Below are 16,426 nucleotides of genomic sequence, written 5' to 3'. Positions count from 1 at the left end.
GTCAATAAGAGATAATAACCTCCATAAAATAAAACTAAAGTGCTCAACAGTTTCCTGGTAAATGACACAACACTGAGTAATCAAAGTACATACAGTACTGTACAGGTGATGGTAACAGATGTTGACCTCCTTATAGTCTAGTGATATGGTCACACATGACTGGAATGTCATTCTTACAAACTTATACCAAATGACTTAGCATTATAGTTAATCTAACTTAAAATATGAAATTTTACTATCAAACTTAACCTTCCACATGTAATACCAGGTTGACCTGTTAATTCCCAGTGGCTTGTTATTTAACATTCAACATCATTTAAGAAATAAAAGTGATCATACATAAGATAATTTTCTACAATACTGTACATCTGTACAATAATTATTGCCTTTTAAACATCAGTTAGCTTTGCCTAAAATGAGGTACATAACAGATTAGCACTCACATAATGGAAGGTACAGTACAGGTATACTAAATATTGAAATAAAAGGACTCGGTGAACAACAAAACAACACTACCAATTACCGATCTCCTCTGCCTATTTAAAGCTGCACCAGAAAGCCTTATGAATACTAATTTGACTTTTAACCATCCCATCCTGACACAGCTTATAAACAAGTCTTGGTCACTCTTGTGTTTTTCCATTAACATGAAGTCACATTTTATTGGTAACAAAAATAGCCATACAAACAGGATTTACAAATTCTGCTTGTGCACTTCTATGTACAGTAATACTGTATTAAGGAAATACATGTACAGTATTACTCAACTATAATATTACTTGTTTGTATACTTAGAACTAGGAATGCAAGAAATGTGGAGATCTTCTCTGCTGCAAAAGTGATTCATCATTTATCACAGATGGACAAAAAATTATTAATCAATCTCTAATCCATCAACATTGTTGCTGATGATTCTTGCTTACAAACTTCCACCACCAACACTTGTACAAAATGCCCAATGTTAGAGAAGGGTCAGGAACACAACTTTTCCTTTAGTAGACAGTGCAAACCTAACACAACATTTCTATGGTAGTTTAGATTAGAATTGACTGGCTTGTGTCTTCTTAAAGAATAATTGGTTTCGCAGTACAGTACAGTACAGTACTTTTTTTAACACTGACCATTTTGTGACATGTAGCCTTTCCTCACTTTAAATGACTCATATACCTTCCTCCATCACATTTCATTCTTGCTGGACTTTCCTCAGCCATTTTTTACAGAGAATTTGGCAAGCATTTTAGCTTATTAATGCCTACGATATTAAATAAAGCATAATCTAAATTAATTATGTTACACTGTAAGGAAGACACTACACGTTATAGTTGTACTTAAAAGGAATAATATTAGGAGGAATGCAGTATTACCCAACTGTGCTTAAAGGAACAAACAAGTGTAAGTTGTGAGGTGATCAGTAAAGAAGAGAGTTACCACTATTGTACTGTCTGTAGTCCTCCACGTGAAGAATTCTTAAACAACATCTCTCAATAACTTTAAAAAATTTAAATATAACTTTTCTTATTTGCAACAATTTCTAGATAAAAATTTAAGTCATCTGTAACAATTTGTTGTTCTATTTTAGAGCAATTTTATATTCTTTTGCAAACATTCTAATTGACTGAGGAGTCAACACTAATAAGAAGACTACAATAAGGACAGCTTCCACAGCAATGGGAAATGCTACAGCAAAATTTCCCTTTTATATTTTCTTACTACAGTATAGTATATATATATATGTTTTTTTCGTTTTCACTTTTTTTTCTCTTTGTCTCTTTCAGAATGTGGTAATACCCAGCCAGCCTGACAGTTAACCCAGCCCATGGTCTTCGAACAGACCCTGAGGTGTCTCCTCCTGTGGGGGAAAAAAATTGCATTAAATTATTCCCACATAAACATAACATGCATTTGAACAAAACTTGTTATTCACATGATAGTGAGATTTAAAAGACAAAAAAATCCAAAACAAAAAAAGAAAGGAATAGAAGTGAGCTTTGTTTATAATGAAAATAAACACATAAGTTACTTTAAAGAGGACCAGTAACTCCAAGCTGTAACAAGTGATCAATAAACATATTATTACATTAAACAGAATTAGCAATTAATTGAGCTGTTTACAGAACCTTAAACTATAAAATAAACAGTAACTTGTTAGCAAGGAGTTACAAATATCTATCACACTGTTAAAAGTAAAACTCCAGTCTTATTTGCAGTTTTTTAAAGTTTAATCTAGGTTAGCGGCACCCAATCTAAATGTAATTTTACCTTATGTACACCTTGACATACACAAGGATTTCACCATCCAATAAAAAAGATTATACAACAGGAAAATCTACAGTACAGTACAAGAGTGTACAGTACCATATATGGAATATTTTAAAACCACCTGTGTCAGAATCCATAACCAATTAATAAAAGCTTATAGTATAAACCAATTACAGAGGTACTAAGGGTCCATAATCCCTGACTAACTGAATAATTTTCCCAAGCAGTGCACAAATAAAAATGGCTTAGATTGAGGGCTGAGGGTTCCTGCAAGCTGATCAAACAAGGATATTTTTGGGCCTCTTGAGGGTACAGTACAGTATATAAGTGCAGTACTTACAAAAACAGTACTGCATATTGTACTGTTATAACAAACACTGTAGAACACTCTTTAATAATGTGGTCTTATCAATACACAGTACACGAACACCAACCATATACAGTAGTACAGATAATTAAGAATAAAATAATTTGTTTAATTCTTATCACACTCACTTTTATAAATTTTCTGTCCAGAAACTTGTTTAAAACCATAATGTCTCCCACTATCTTATCAATCCTCCAGAATATACAGTACAATGGATAAAGCAGTCTGAAAGGTCAAGACAAAAAGACCATCATATTTTACAAACTGACCATGGAAACTGATGTAATCTAGATTTTTAGTGTCAGTAATTAAAGTCACTGTTACTGATCCTCTGTACAAAATAACTGGAATTAATCTATCATTACAATCTTTTTCATAAAATTAACACAAAGACTGGTCTTCTTGGATCACGTCAATACAGTACTGTATAAGCAGATGCTTACCTATATCCCAACAATGCGGTACCTGTACAGTAGTACAATATCTTTAAGGTGCAAAACTGTTACAACATTTATCACTGTACCAAACAATTTCCACTATGAACATTCAACTAACATCCAATTAGTTGCTAAAAAAATTCCTGGAACAAAATGATCCAATCTTAGTTAATCTCTGAACACAATGACAGTACAGTATATAGTCATTTTATCACCTAGAGCCACTGTTTCTGTCCAATTTCATAAGGATGTATACCGTACAATGTAATACATAGACCCCTTGACCCCCAGCGTTTTCAGCTAGACTTTGGGCTTTCGACTAAAATAGTTAATAATAAACCCTGGGACAGTACAATACCAGAAAATGTCTTTAACAGTGTGTGTTTAGGACCTGCTTGGGTGAAACTTACATAAGTAATATAACACTGTGCAACAATTTATTGTTTATGTTGATTTTGATAAGTTTCTTTACTAATTTAGACATACTGATTATGAATCTGCCATTGGTTTTGCCATGCTATCAATATCTTTTGAAAAATTAACAATACTGTATCACTCTTTTTCTCAATTTTAATGCAATTTTGGGGGATTTGTTAAAAAGCACAGCGATTTCAAATGCGGACTTCTCATCTTCTGAAGAGGGCGAGGATGTTGACTTTAATGTAGCAGACTCAAGCAAATCCCCACATTTTCCTAATCAGCACAAAGTGGATGACTTAGTCAAGGTTTAGGTCTTACCAAGGAAAATGCTGAGATTTTGACATCTCGTCTCAAGGAGTGCAATTTACTAGATCCTAGTTGCAACATTAGTACATACAGGAAAATGCATCTAACTTTTACACCTTTCTTCAAAGTTTTGGAACTCAATTTGCTGTGTTACTGCTCAGATGTCAATGGCCTTTTTGGCCAAAGAGGCATTGAGTACAACCCTTCTGATTGGCATTTGTTTATTGACAGCTCAACAAAACTCTTAAGGCTGTGTTGCTTCACAATGGGAATACACTTCCATCAATTCCAGTAGGTCATTCAGTTCACATGAAGGAAGACTATGAAAATGTAAAGATTTTGTTGGACATGCTCAACTATACAAGAAACAATTGGGATGCATGTGGAGACTTCAAGATGATAGGTTTCCTGCTTGGACTATAAGGTGGCTATACCAAGTATTCTTGCATTCTCTGTCTATGGGATAGAAGAGAGAGATGACAAACACTATGACAGAAGAGATTGGCATGTTGGAAGCGAATTAACTCCTGGTGCACACAATGTATGTAACAATGCTCTTATTGAAAGAGAAACGATATTGCTGCCATCACTTCACATAAAGCTAGGGCTTGTGAAGCAGTTCATCAAAGCATTAAGCCCAAGAAGTAACGCCTTTAAACATGTCCGCCTAATGTTCCCAAAATTGTCAGAGGCCAAAGTCAAAGGCGGCATCTTCATTGGACCACAAATTAGGCAGATGTTGGCATCTAAAGATTTGGAAGACAAAATGTCAACTGTTGAAAAAAATGCCTGGCAAGCATTTTGGCTTATAGTACGTGGGTGTCTGGGCAACCACAAGTCTGAGAACTACAAAGAGATGGTGGAAAATTTAATTGTACAGTTATAGAGAACTTGGCTGCAGAGTGTCAATGAAGTTACACTACATGTACTTGCATTCACACTTGGAATTCTTCAGACCAAACTTGGGACATGTGAGTGAAGAGCATGGTGAACGGTTTCACCAGGACATACAAACTATGGAGAAGAGATATCAGGGGACATGGGATGAAGCTATGATGGGTGACTACGTGTGAAGTTTGATTCGAGATGGCCCTAAGGAACACAAAAGAAAATGCCGTTCAAGTGTTCATTTTTAGCATAGTTTATTGATCAATTTCATTAGTAACAAGTGTAGAAAAGGAATGTGTTGTTTATGCTTTCAATATAACATAAAATTGTGTTCTCGTTTCATTTATTTCATTAGCAAATGTGATGTATATCAACTTTTCACCTTCTGATTTCTGGTTAAATTTCAGAGATGATAAAAATTTAATTGCTAATTTCTGATAAAACTATTATGCTGTAAAAAAAATAAAGTCATATTTGGAATCAGCATACTCGAAAACATATATAAAAAGTACAAAATTCAGATAAACACAACTTTCCCTAAAATTTGTTGCACAGTGGTATAATGTATGGGGTATAATTAATAACTCAATTAGGGGTCTATTACCTAGAAAAAGAATTATTACTGTATTAGTTATGGTTGTTTTACATATTCATTAACTGAAACATGGAACAGTAGAAGATAAGGAAATGCCTTCTGATGTTTTAACCCTTAAAAGAGATATAAACAATATTAGTAACAGGACAAAACACAATGGTTCACAATTCTGTTTTGTCATTACACACAAAACAGGTGGCAGTAACACATATTGTCATCTGTTTTTCCTGGCCATAATACCACGAGGTGCAGTAAGCTTAGACATATTCCTTTATGTGATTATCCATAAATATGCACCAACAGTCAGTGTAAGATACCAACAATGGGTTGTACAGTATTGTACTATGTTTATGAATGTAAGATTTTCAGCTGTGAGTTTGGCTAAACAAAAGATGGTTCAATTTTCAGTAAATAGTTACATAGCAATGTAATTCTGGCATGGCATGGTGCTAGTTGTACTGAACATTGTATTAGTGCTGATAAAATTTCTTGTTGGAATTTCATCTTCAAGGACAACAATGTATGGCTCTATAAGAAAGTGAGTCCCATAAGCCAGCACTGCACTTTCTCACTACAGTTGGTCCTCACATTAAGCGGTCCCGCATTCCGCGTTTCACCGTTACCGCGGTGCCTTGCCAGAACCTAACATTTTCACATTTCGCGGTCGCGAACGCCATTACGCGGAGAGTGTCCGGCGCGACGCTATTTTTAGATTTTCCCCACGCGCCACCCGCCTGCCCGCCTGCCTGCCTCTCCCTCCTCCTCCCTCCGCTTGGGCAAGCGGCGCGGTAAGGTTGCGCAGTGTGTCTTTGTTGCGTTATCACTGACGTCATATGACGTACAAGACCTGTGATTGGCCATGCATCCCTACCCTCCTCTGCTGCTAGCTGTAATTGGCTTAAAGTATTATGACGTGTCCACCCGGGGCAGGGAGGGAGGGAGGAGAGACGACGCTTGACCTAGCCGCGACAGTCTCATCCCTCAAGGCCACTCCGTGTTAACGCGCATCCATTGTTCCGTAAAATGGCTTCCGCCGGACCACCACCCCCAGAGAAAAACCTTTCCTTACCTGGACCCAGCGGCACTAAGCCAAAGAGGACACGACGTTCCTTAAGCTACGAGGTGAAGTACCAAATTATTCAAGATTTGGAGAAAGGAACACGGCAAGTTGATCTCGCGCGCCAGCATGGCGTCAACGAATCTACGATCCGGACTATAAAGAAGGATTCAGCCAAGATAAAGGAGCACATGAAGATCACAAAGTCTACAGGTGCTTCTATGATCAAGTATTTTCACAACCAGGTGCTTCTCAAGACAGAAAAATTACTTGTGAGGTACTTGGTGCGTCAGGCGCGACGGAACATGGCGGTCGACACGCGCTCTGTGAAGGACTACGCACGTGAACTGTACATGGCAGTGGCACGAAAGATGGGAATTACAGAGCCCAAACCCTTTACTGCTTCCTCTGGGTGGTTACAGAGGTTTAAGATCCGGAACAAGATCACCAATATAAACATTGGTGGTGAAGAAGCGAGTGCTGATCGTGCTGCGGCTCGGGAATTTCCTCCGTTTTTACGTGAGATTATGGAGGAAGGACAGTACAGTGACGACCAGGTGTTTAACATGGACGAATCTGGTCTTTTCTGGAGAAAACTACCTTCCAAGTCCTACATTGTGAAGAATGCCAGCAGGATTCGGGGCCGGAAAATGCAGAAGGAACGCATCACCGTCCTGTTTGCCACCAATGCCTCCGGTACCTGTAAGCTCAAGTTATCGGTGATCCACACAGCCCGCAAGCCGCACGCCTACAAAACCATGGACATGACCAAGCTAAATGTCCACTGGCTGACAGCACGTAAGGCATGGATGTTCTCTACACTGTCCCTCTCCTGGTTTGATGACTGTTTTGTTCCCGATGTAAAGAAATTCTGTGAGCAACAGAATGTCCCATTTAATATTTTGTTGCTGCTGGACAACGCACCAGGACACTCGCCCCTACTGTTAGATCGTCACCCCAACGTAAAAGTGGTCTTCCTTCCTCCCAACACTACGTCTATATTACAGCCCATGGACCAGGAGTTGATTTGCAATGTGAAAGCTGCATTCTCAACAAAAAAATTCCAGCTCCTGAACGACTACACCAACACCAGGGAAGAGTTGCGTGACCTGAGTGACACCACCACCGATAGCAAGAGCGACGAAGATGAGGAACAACGGTTAGAACAGCAAAAAATACTCTTCAAACAATTCTGGAGAATATTTAACATCAAGAAAGCTGTGGACATCTTGGTGGAGTCATGGGATCAGCTGTCTATTGCTACAATTCGTCACGCATGGAGACATGTGTTGCATGGAATACCAGGTGAGAGGAGGAGTCAATCTGTGACTGGTGAGGTTCAGAATGTTGCAGTAGCAGTGGACCTTGCCAGAGAAGCTGCGCAGACTGTTACAGTTCCAGGCTTCTCCGAGACCACCAACGACGACATCCTGGAGGTGATCAGAGATCCTGAAGTGACTGCCGACGAGATGATGGAAGAAGAACACGTCAGTGAAGAGGAGGAAGAAGGTGCGTCAGTCTCCGAAGAACACAGTTTAAGTCATAGTGATATTAAGTGTGCCATGGAGTTTGCAGAGAAAATTAAGTCCGTCCTTTCCCGCGACAATGACGATGACCGCTATGAAGTCTTCCATAACCGGCTGGTGCAGGCTATGGAGCCGTACATCACGGTGTATCACGACAACATCAACGCCAGCCGTCAGCAAAGCATAACAGATTTCTTCACCCGCAACCCACCACAGCCAGCCCAAGCCAGTGATAGTGACAGTGAAGTTGACTTTGAGGGATTTGTCAGGGAAGCCCTGACAACTGTAAGTGACAGTGATGATGATTCACCTAGTAATGGTGATTCACCTGAGGGCCAGTAATCTGCCCTCTGCCTCGGAACCAGCCTCCATCCCCGTATGCCGACCCATCTCTTCTACTACCGTAAGTGTTACACAAAATTTTTAGTTTTTTAACCTATTCTTTATTTTTCCTATGTTAACCTTTATCTTTCCTAACCTAACCTCTTCTATATTACTTGTTTTTTCATACCATCATAAAGTTAAGATAAAATTTTTACTACAACATAGTTGTGTGTCGTCAAAAAGTGGAGTTTGGGGATCGGCCTGGACTCCATTTCAATTAATCCCATATGTTATGTTGTTCACTTTACGCGTTCCTCACTTTCCGCGGACCCTCCGGGTTACATTAACCGCGTAATGTGAGGACCAACTTTTATTTCTCCATCTCAAAAACTGCAGGTGAGTTAACAAAGGGTGTGGCTGTGGGACTCAGATCAGTGACCATTAGTGAAGAAGTGAGACTTATATGCATTCACCCGGTGCATCCCTCAGCTCTATTATACAGTATACCCCTTAATCTGCCATATCACCATTGAAATGTTTATCATCGATATGAAAATAATAGAAACTATTCAATCATAAGATTAATTACTGTATTCTGAAGGTTAGGTTACCCTTGAACCTCCAGACACATGATACAGTACTTGGAGTCATGTACGTTTAGGATAAGTCACCATCATGTTAAAGGTCTGTGGAACATTATCATACAACCAATAATATCAATATACAGTATACCTGTACCTGTTTCACAATTGAGAGAATGTTGTTAAATTCCAGTACAGTACAGTAATATTTTGGGGATAACATGAAGATTTTCTCTTAACATGTAATGCACACGTGCATAATTATGGAACAGTAACACCTTGGTTTACGTTGGGGATGTGTTTCTGAAAAGTGCAACAATTAGTTAAACACTGCAAATCAAGACAATTTTTTCCCATAAGAGTCACTGAGGTACTTTTTATTTTTACTTTTCTCCTCTTCGTCACTGATCAATTCGTTAGCCACTTGGGCGATCGGTCACGTCTCTGTTATGCACTGTTATGCACTGTTGGCAAGTACTGGGCATGCACTGGCTCCCGAATGTACCTGAACCTACTCCAGTGTTGATCAAGTCTGGTCTTGAAAGAGATTGCACTCGGTGCCATCACAACACTCTGGCAGGTTGTTCCATGAGTTCACAGTTCTCACTTTGAAAAAATTTGCCCTGACAGTTTTCAGGACTTGTGGCTACTTCAACCTTGAGCTGTGACCCCTTGTGGGGTGGGCGTCCGCCAGCTCCAGGTATGGACACTTGACTGAGTAGTGCCCTTCGAGATTGTTTATACTGTACACCTCAATTTGGTCACCCCTTGCCTGTCTGTAATATAAACTAGGCTGTTGCAAGTGCTCTAATCTCTCTGGACAGCTGAGGTGCCCTGCTTTGGAAATTTTCAATCAACTGACAGTCCTTAGCATAACTCTATTATTAATGCAGTTTATTCGTCCCGTTGGAACACATGATAAGCCTTCTTCGTGACATTGAATCTTAGCAGCCATTTCTTCAACCACTCTTGAAGCTCACAAAGATCTTTCAGCAGCTCTTCACATTCTGTTTGGTTCTTAATTTCCCTGAATAACTTTGTATTGTCCGCAAATATTTGTATGGAGGAGTGTATCGCTTCCGGCATGTCATTTATGAAACAAACAAATAAACAATGGACCCAATACACTGCCCTGCAGTACCCCGCTTGTCATGGGTACACATGACAATTTTGTACCATTAATCACCACACACTGCTTGCAATCATGCAGAACGTCTCCAATCCATGCTAGGACACTTCCCTGAACCCCCGTACCCTTCAAGTTTAATTCTCAACCTTTCATGGGGTACATTTTCAAAAGCCTTGGCAAAATTTAGGCATATATTGTCGATATTGCAACCCTGTTCCAGAATTTGGGTCCAAACATCCAGTACCTTGAGAAATTGCGTTAAGCAGGAGCGTCCCGGCATAAAACCGTGTTGGTAGTCCTTTACAAGGTGGTTTAGTAGATGTTTCATTATGGCATCTCTTATAATGCTCTCTAGTACTTTACATATTATGCTGGTCAGGCTCACTGGTCTATAGTTATTCATGGAGTGACGATCGCCTTTCCTGAATATAGGACTCGCATAAGCCATTTTCCAATCACTGGGGTCCTTTCGCTCATCCAGGCATTTACAGAACAGGATCTTCAGGGGCTCAACAAGCTCGTTGCACAACTCTCTTAGCACTGTGCTGTACTTAAATGGAGTGCAGCAGTTGAGTGGATACAGCACTCACCTCCTGTTTCAGGGGTTGATGGTTCAATCCCCAGTCACTCCCAGTTCACCCAGCTGTAAATGGGTACCTAAGTTTACAGCTTCAGGAAGTTAATGCGGTCGAGTGCTGCCTCCTTGTGTACTGAAGGCTTACTATACAGTGTTCTGTACCCACACTGTCCCTAACGGGCAGTCGTGCCTATGGGACCCACTTTCACTGTACTCGACACCACCGTACACCAATAAAATTTAACACAAATTATAAACAGTACAATAATAATGAGTACACTATAAATATTTACCAAAATGCTGTGCTGTACATACATATTATATCATACTCTACAGAACACTAAGTACTGTAGTTCAGGTAGTTAGGCAGGTGAGGAGATGAAAGGCAGGCAGCTGAGGAGATAAAAAGGTAGGTGGCTCGGAAGATGAAAAGGTAGGTGGCTCAGGAGGTGAAAGGGTAGGTGGCTCAGGAGGTGAAAGGGTAGGTGGCTCAGGAGGTGAAAGGGTAGGTGGCTCAGGAGGTGAAAGGGTAGGTGGCTCAGGAGGTGAAAGGGTAGGTGGCTCAGGAGGTGAAAGGGTAGGTGGCTCAGGAGGTGAAAGGGTGGGTGGCTCAGGAGGTGAAAGGGTGGCTCAGAGGTGAAAGGGTAGGTGGCTCAGGAGGTGAAAGGGTGGTGGCTCAGGAGGTGAAAGGGTAGGTGGCTCAGGGTGAAAGGTGGAAGGGTAGGTGGGTTCAGGAGGTGAAAGGCAGGTGAAAGCTCAGGAGGTGAAAGGTAGGTGGCTCAGGAGGTGAGGTGGCTCAGGAGGGTGAAAGGGTAGGTGGCTCAGGAGGTGAAAGGGTAGGTGTGCTCAGGAGGTGAAAGGGTAGGTGGCTCAGGAGGTGAAAGGGTAGGTGGCTCAGGAGGTGAAAGGGTAGGTGGCTCAGGAGGTGAAAGGGTAGGTGGCTCATGTACAGTAATAGTATAAATTAAATAATGATGCATTTGTGAAATAATGTACAAGGACACAACATAAACCAGGGTATTACTGCAACAAATAAACACTCATTAAAAACATACCGAGTATTGTTCATGTACCCTGTATTCTCTTTCATTGAGGTAACCTGGGTGTTCTTTCTTTCATTGGAGATTAACTTTATGGAGACACTTTTTCACATTGTACTGCTTTGCTTGGTCATTTGTTATACAGTACATATTTAAACTTTACACTGTCCTTCAACACTTGTTGTTTTTCCATTTCTGCAACATCTGTAGTTTACCCTCGTTCTTGATCTTTGCAAATTTCCTGTTTTCTATTTTGACTTCCCTCATAGGTATAATTGTTGTAGAAACCTTCAACCCACTTTATTTTTTCCACACATCCATTTTCCATAAAGAATTCTTTCGCAAATTTATCTGGCAATGAAGTTTGGCCTTCAAGACAGGACAGTGATGACGTTTTCAATTAAAATTCTATGAATGCAGGAAGTTTTTATTATTATTATTATTCACAAAAGTCCATTTCTGCTATGGTACTGACCTGATGTTTAGCATTCAGCACCTGGTGGGTTACCTCAGCTCCTTAGCAGTATGTTAGTCTGCCACAGGATTGTTACATCTACCAGTAAGCACACCCAATTGAACTCATGTACTGAAGAACAAACAAGGGTTGGTGGTCAAGGAGGGAACCCAATCCTCCACTCTAGTCAGGAATTAATCTTGTGCCCATTTTTTGGCAAACATTCTACTAAATGAGCCACATAGCCACATTTCTTATCACATAAGTATGCATACATGCAAGTAATTTTAAGTCTGAAGAATTTTTTTTTACAATGTAAACCCTTTCAGTTCCATCATATACAAACAATTTTATTTACAATGTAATGCTGAACAAATCTGTCAGTTGTGCTGATAATTTGGGTAAAGGATTTGTATTTTAGGGGTTTAATTTTAAAGAAACTTTAGTTAATGGAAACAATTACTGAGAGGATATTATCTTCAACAATGAGTAAGAGAAACAGACAAGAGAAGTGAAAAGTTCTGTGAGGTGGTTTAAGACCAAAGTCAATTAATATACCCAAGCTTATACATGTCACAAACAAGAGGACTAATGGAGCTTTAGATCCCAGCATAGATATCTAGAGTAACAGTACAGTACATGCAAGTGAGTATGTACAATTTCTTTGCCTTCATGCTTTCTATTTACAAGTCTCAAGATGACACAAACATTGTCTAAAAGATATACAGTATCAGTATTTTCTATTCTTAATTTAAGTGTTTCAATTTGTACTGTATACAGATAGCCAAGGGAGAAGAAAAATGCTGTGTAATACAAGTTACATTTATTTAAGCAACTGGTCACAAATGACCAAAAATACAAGCCTGAACCACCACCAATACATCACAAGCCATAGAGAGCCAATGTGATGTACACAAGTTATTCTACATCAATCACTAGCAATACCATTACAAGGTAAAAAAATAATTTACTCTTAAAGTGCTATCTTTTAAACTAAGGTAACTAACTAGTAAGGTGAACTTTATCTTGTACAAAAGAAAACTTTGTCGAAGGTTCCTTACAGGTCATGGCCATTAATTGATAAAAAATGTAAGGAATTCTCCTAACATACATTATTACTATCACCTCTCATCCTTAATTCAATCAACCTATCAACCGGTCCCTGGATGTATCTCAGAGGTTCTATAAAAAAACAAAAAAAATTTAAAGGTCCAAGCTGTGCTTCCAGTGCATATAAACATAACCCGAACAAGTTTTCCCTGTACTACAACCATATTCACTTGTGAACTTCTGTCTCTTACAAAGATTTTTATATTTTATTTTGTAAATCATCTCCTTTAAAACAGTATGCAGTCATTGTATAAAGGTTGGACTTACCCATGTAACAGTATTACATACAGAGGTTTGTCAAAATTTGTAAATCAAATTTTTGTGAGTGAATCAGAATAATGCTACAAGACTCAAATAAGACCCATGTCCCTAAGGGCCATTTCCACGATTTCATCCTAGAAGAGGGAGGAAGGGGAAATCATATTAATACAGAGTAACTATAGTGAGTCAGAACTAAACCAATATATAATACTCCATGTCTTTCATGAATCATCAAAATGCTTCCGACTGGAAATCAAGTACAGGTAAACTAAAGTACTGTATTATCACTCGATAAAAAACACTTAATGGGAATTAATGATTAGCTTTTCTATTTTTTTCTTTTTTGTTTCAGCATGCTGGCACACAGAACGAAATCAACAAGTGTCAAGCCTAAGAAAGCATCCAAATGGAGATAAGTTATATCCTATCTCCAAATGGAGATAGGATATCAATTAAAGAATCAAATTTATGAAATGATGCAGTACATTGACATCTGTGTCCCAGCAGACAATATATTCATGGTAACTGTCAAGGGGTCATTTCTGGGGTTCATGTTTTGGTTGGGACAATAATCTTATTGGAGATTATTTATGCACACAAGACATTAATAGCATATGTATGTGTGTGTGTGTGTGTGTAAAGGAGACATTAATAGGGACTTAGAGGAGATATAATGCTGTATTGTATCTGTGTGTGTACTGGAGATGGGATTTGTGTCTATAAAACCAAAAATCCCTGGTGTCATATCAACTGTGAAACTTTAACATAACCCAAAGGACTGTATATAATTTTATTTGAACTGGAGAGATAAATATCTTCCTCGGCCAGGTGAACTTCTGCTTGTGGGTCATCTTAAAGGTTTACAGATGACATGACACAAGTGAGTACTAGTTCCACGCACACACCATTAACATCTGCAAACACGCACACATACACACAACTGTACTAAAGTCTCCTGCACACAGAAATACTTGTAATATCTCCTGTACATGAACAAGATCGAAAAAAGTATCATATAAATTTTAAGTACCCAAAGTGATTCCTTAAATCAAACCTAGTATATCTGATAACTGTTAAGAAAATTTAACAACTGTCTTACTCCCTGACACACACACACACCTATCATTCGAATGCACATTCAATTTATAATAATACATTTGTACATGTACACACACATATACAAATAGTCACTGTGAGACAGTCAAGCAGAAAGACATGCACAGTCATGTAATATTAAAAGAAAGCTGGAAATACACCAAGTATGGTATACTGTACTGTGTATGTTACTTACACGTTCATCTTGAGAGAGAAAACTCTCTCCCTCATCTCGCTCTCTCTCTTTTTCTCTTACATCTCTCTTTTTCTCCCTCATTCTTTCCCCCGCTCTCTCTCTTTTCTATCTCTCATCTCTTTACTCTCTCACTCACTCTATCTCACTCTCTCTCTCTATGTATTGTTGTAAAGTCAAGCAAATAACAGATTAAAGCATACATATTATGTGAATTTTCACAATAAAATATTAAATTGCATTTAATAACTCCATACATGAAGATGTACTGACTACATTAATATTGCAATTTCTGATTTTACCTAAAGCTTATCTGCTATTTTAATGGTGTTAAATTGTGAACAACAGAATATAGGGAACGAAAATGTACTCAGCGATTTGAATGTAGACCAATCTAGCCAGAGAAAAAGAATAAAATGCCAAGATATAGTAGAATACAGTACAGTACAGTAGTTCATTTGTGGGTTACACAGGAATTGCATTTAATGACCTCTACTGGCAGTACACAGAGCAACTGGTTGTTTAAGCTTGTACTGTACTTACACCATCAGCACCAAGCTGCCTCCCAGTTGAACATCACATTGGTATAATTATCCCTCTTATTATTATTTTTGTTTTACAACACACAGTACTGTACTGTATTACTAAAGGAAAATTTTGTGAAAAGTAGTGACACTATGACCCGAAAACTAAGCCAAAAATGTTGTTATAGCAAGTAATAAGAGTCAAGCAGCAACACATTGTGGGAGTTTCACCATACAACTACTTCTGCCAGGCCGATTATCTCACACTATGACCTCCAACATCCCAAGAGCAGAAAACTATAAAATTATTACACAAGTCCTAATTTAGGCATCATTAAACTTTCTTTTTTGCTATTTAAATATTTTTGTATTCACTTTACTATCACTCACCATCCATCAGAGTATCATGTAAACCATCTCCTTCGACTATTCATATTCATAAGCAACACTTCACACACTCAAATATGACCCCCTCCCTCAGGCTCTCACCCTTCCTCTCTCAAGGCTCTATCTTTGCACTTCCTTCTCAGTTTCTTATTCCCCCTACCTATCACCTCCTTTGGGTACATTCACTTCATCATACTGTTTTCATTCATTCGACATGTACAGTTGCCCACAAGTATAGTGTTCTACACCGAGGAGTAGAACACTACCTGTGGGCAACTGTGTATGTCCTGTACCCCTTTCCATTCCTTTCTACACCCTTGAGCTCCATAAATCATGATAGTAATGAAACCCTGCTCATACTTCCTATATATATATATATATATATATATACCCTTCATAATCTTGAATGTATAGGACTGTTAAACAACACTTCTAAGACTTTTTTTTTTGTAGTGGGAGGCAAACACAGGGTTGAGCTAACCTTTATTACTCTAATATTTTGGGCTAGCATTAGAGCAATAAAGAAGGTTAGCTCAACCCTGTGTTTGTGTCCCACCCATCAAAGCCACTTGTCGTCATGGATTGATCACTTCTCAGACTACTATTTGAGGCAGATTAAAAATAAATAAATTAATCTGTGCTGTAACAAGCCCAAGGTCCATAAAAAGTCCAACAAGCTGATAATTTAGCCTGTAAAGTTGTGTAGACAATACTTGTGCTAATACATGTGAATGTGCTTTATTTTAAACTTTGTTAATGATGGAAAATACCTTGGAAACTTTTTCAAGTGTACAGTATTGTACAGCCTCCAAAACAGTACCCAGCATGATAAATTGTCATACAACTTCAGTTTTATCTTGTTGAAGTAAGAGATATTATTAATACTCTTATTACAG

At 38.7% G+C, this 16,426-nt stretch overlaps 1 protein-coding gene across 1 annotated transcript in view; it reads right to left on the bottom strand.

Annotated features, from left to right (window-relative positions):
* Positions 1 to 1,704: 1,704 nt before the first annotated feature.
* LOC121863294 (AP-1 complex subunit sigma-2-like) overlaps positions 1,705 to 16,426 on the bottom strand; it is a 71,386-nt gene continuing 56,664 nt past the window's right edge. The window contains 1 exon segment of the mRNA XM_042361883.1: positions 1,705 to 1,849. Coding sequence (XP_042217817.1) covers positions 1,805 to 1,849 — 45 coding nt within the window. The 3' untranslated portion in view covers positions 1,705 to 1,804.

This window comes from Homarus americanus, unplaced genomic scaffold (assembly GCF_018991925.1).
Source record: "Homarus americanus isolate GMGI-L3 unplaced genomic scaffold, GMGI_Hamer_2.0 scaffold46197, whole genome shotgun sequence".
NCBI lineage: Eukaryota > Metazoa > Arthropoda > Malacostraca > Decapoda > Nephropidae > Homarus > Homarus americanus.
The sequence above is the reverse complement of the archived record's forward strand: the minus strand, read 5'-3'. Positions and strand labels throughout refer to the sequence as shown.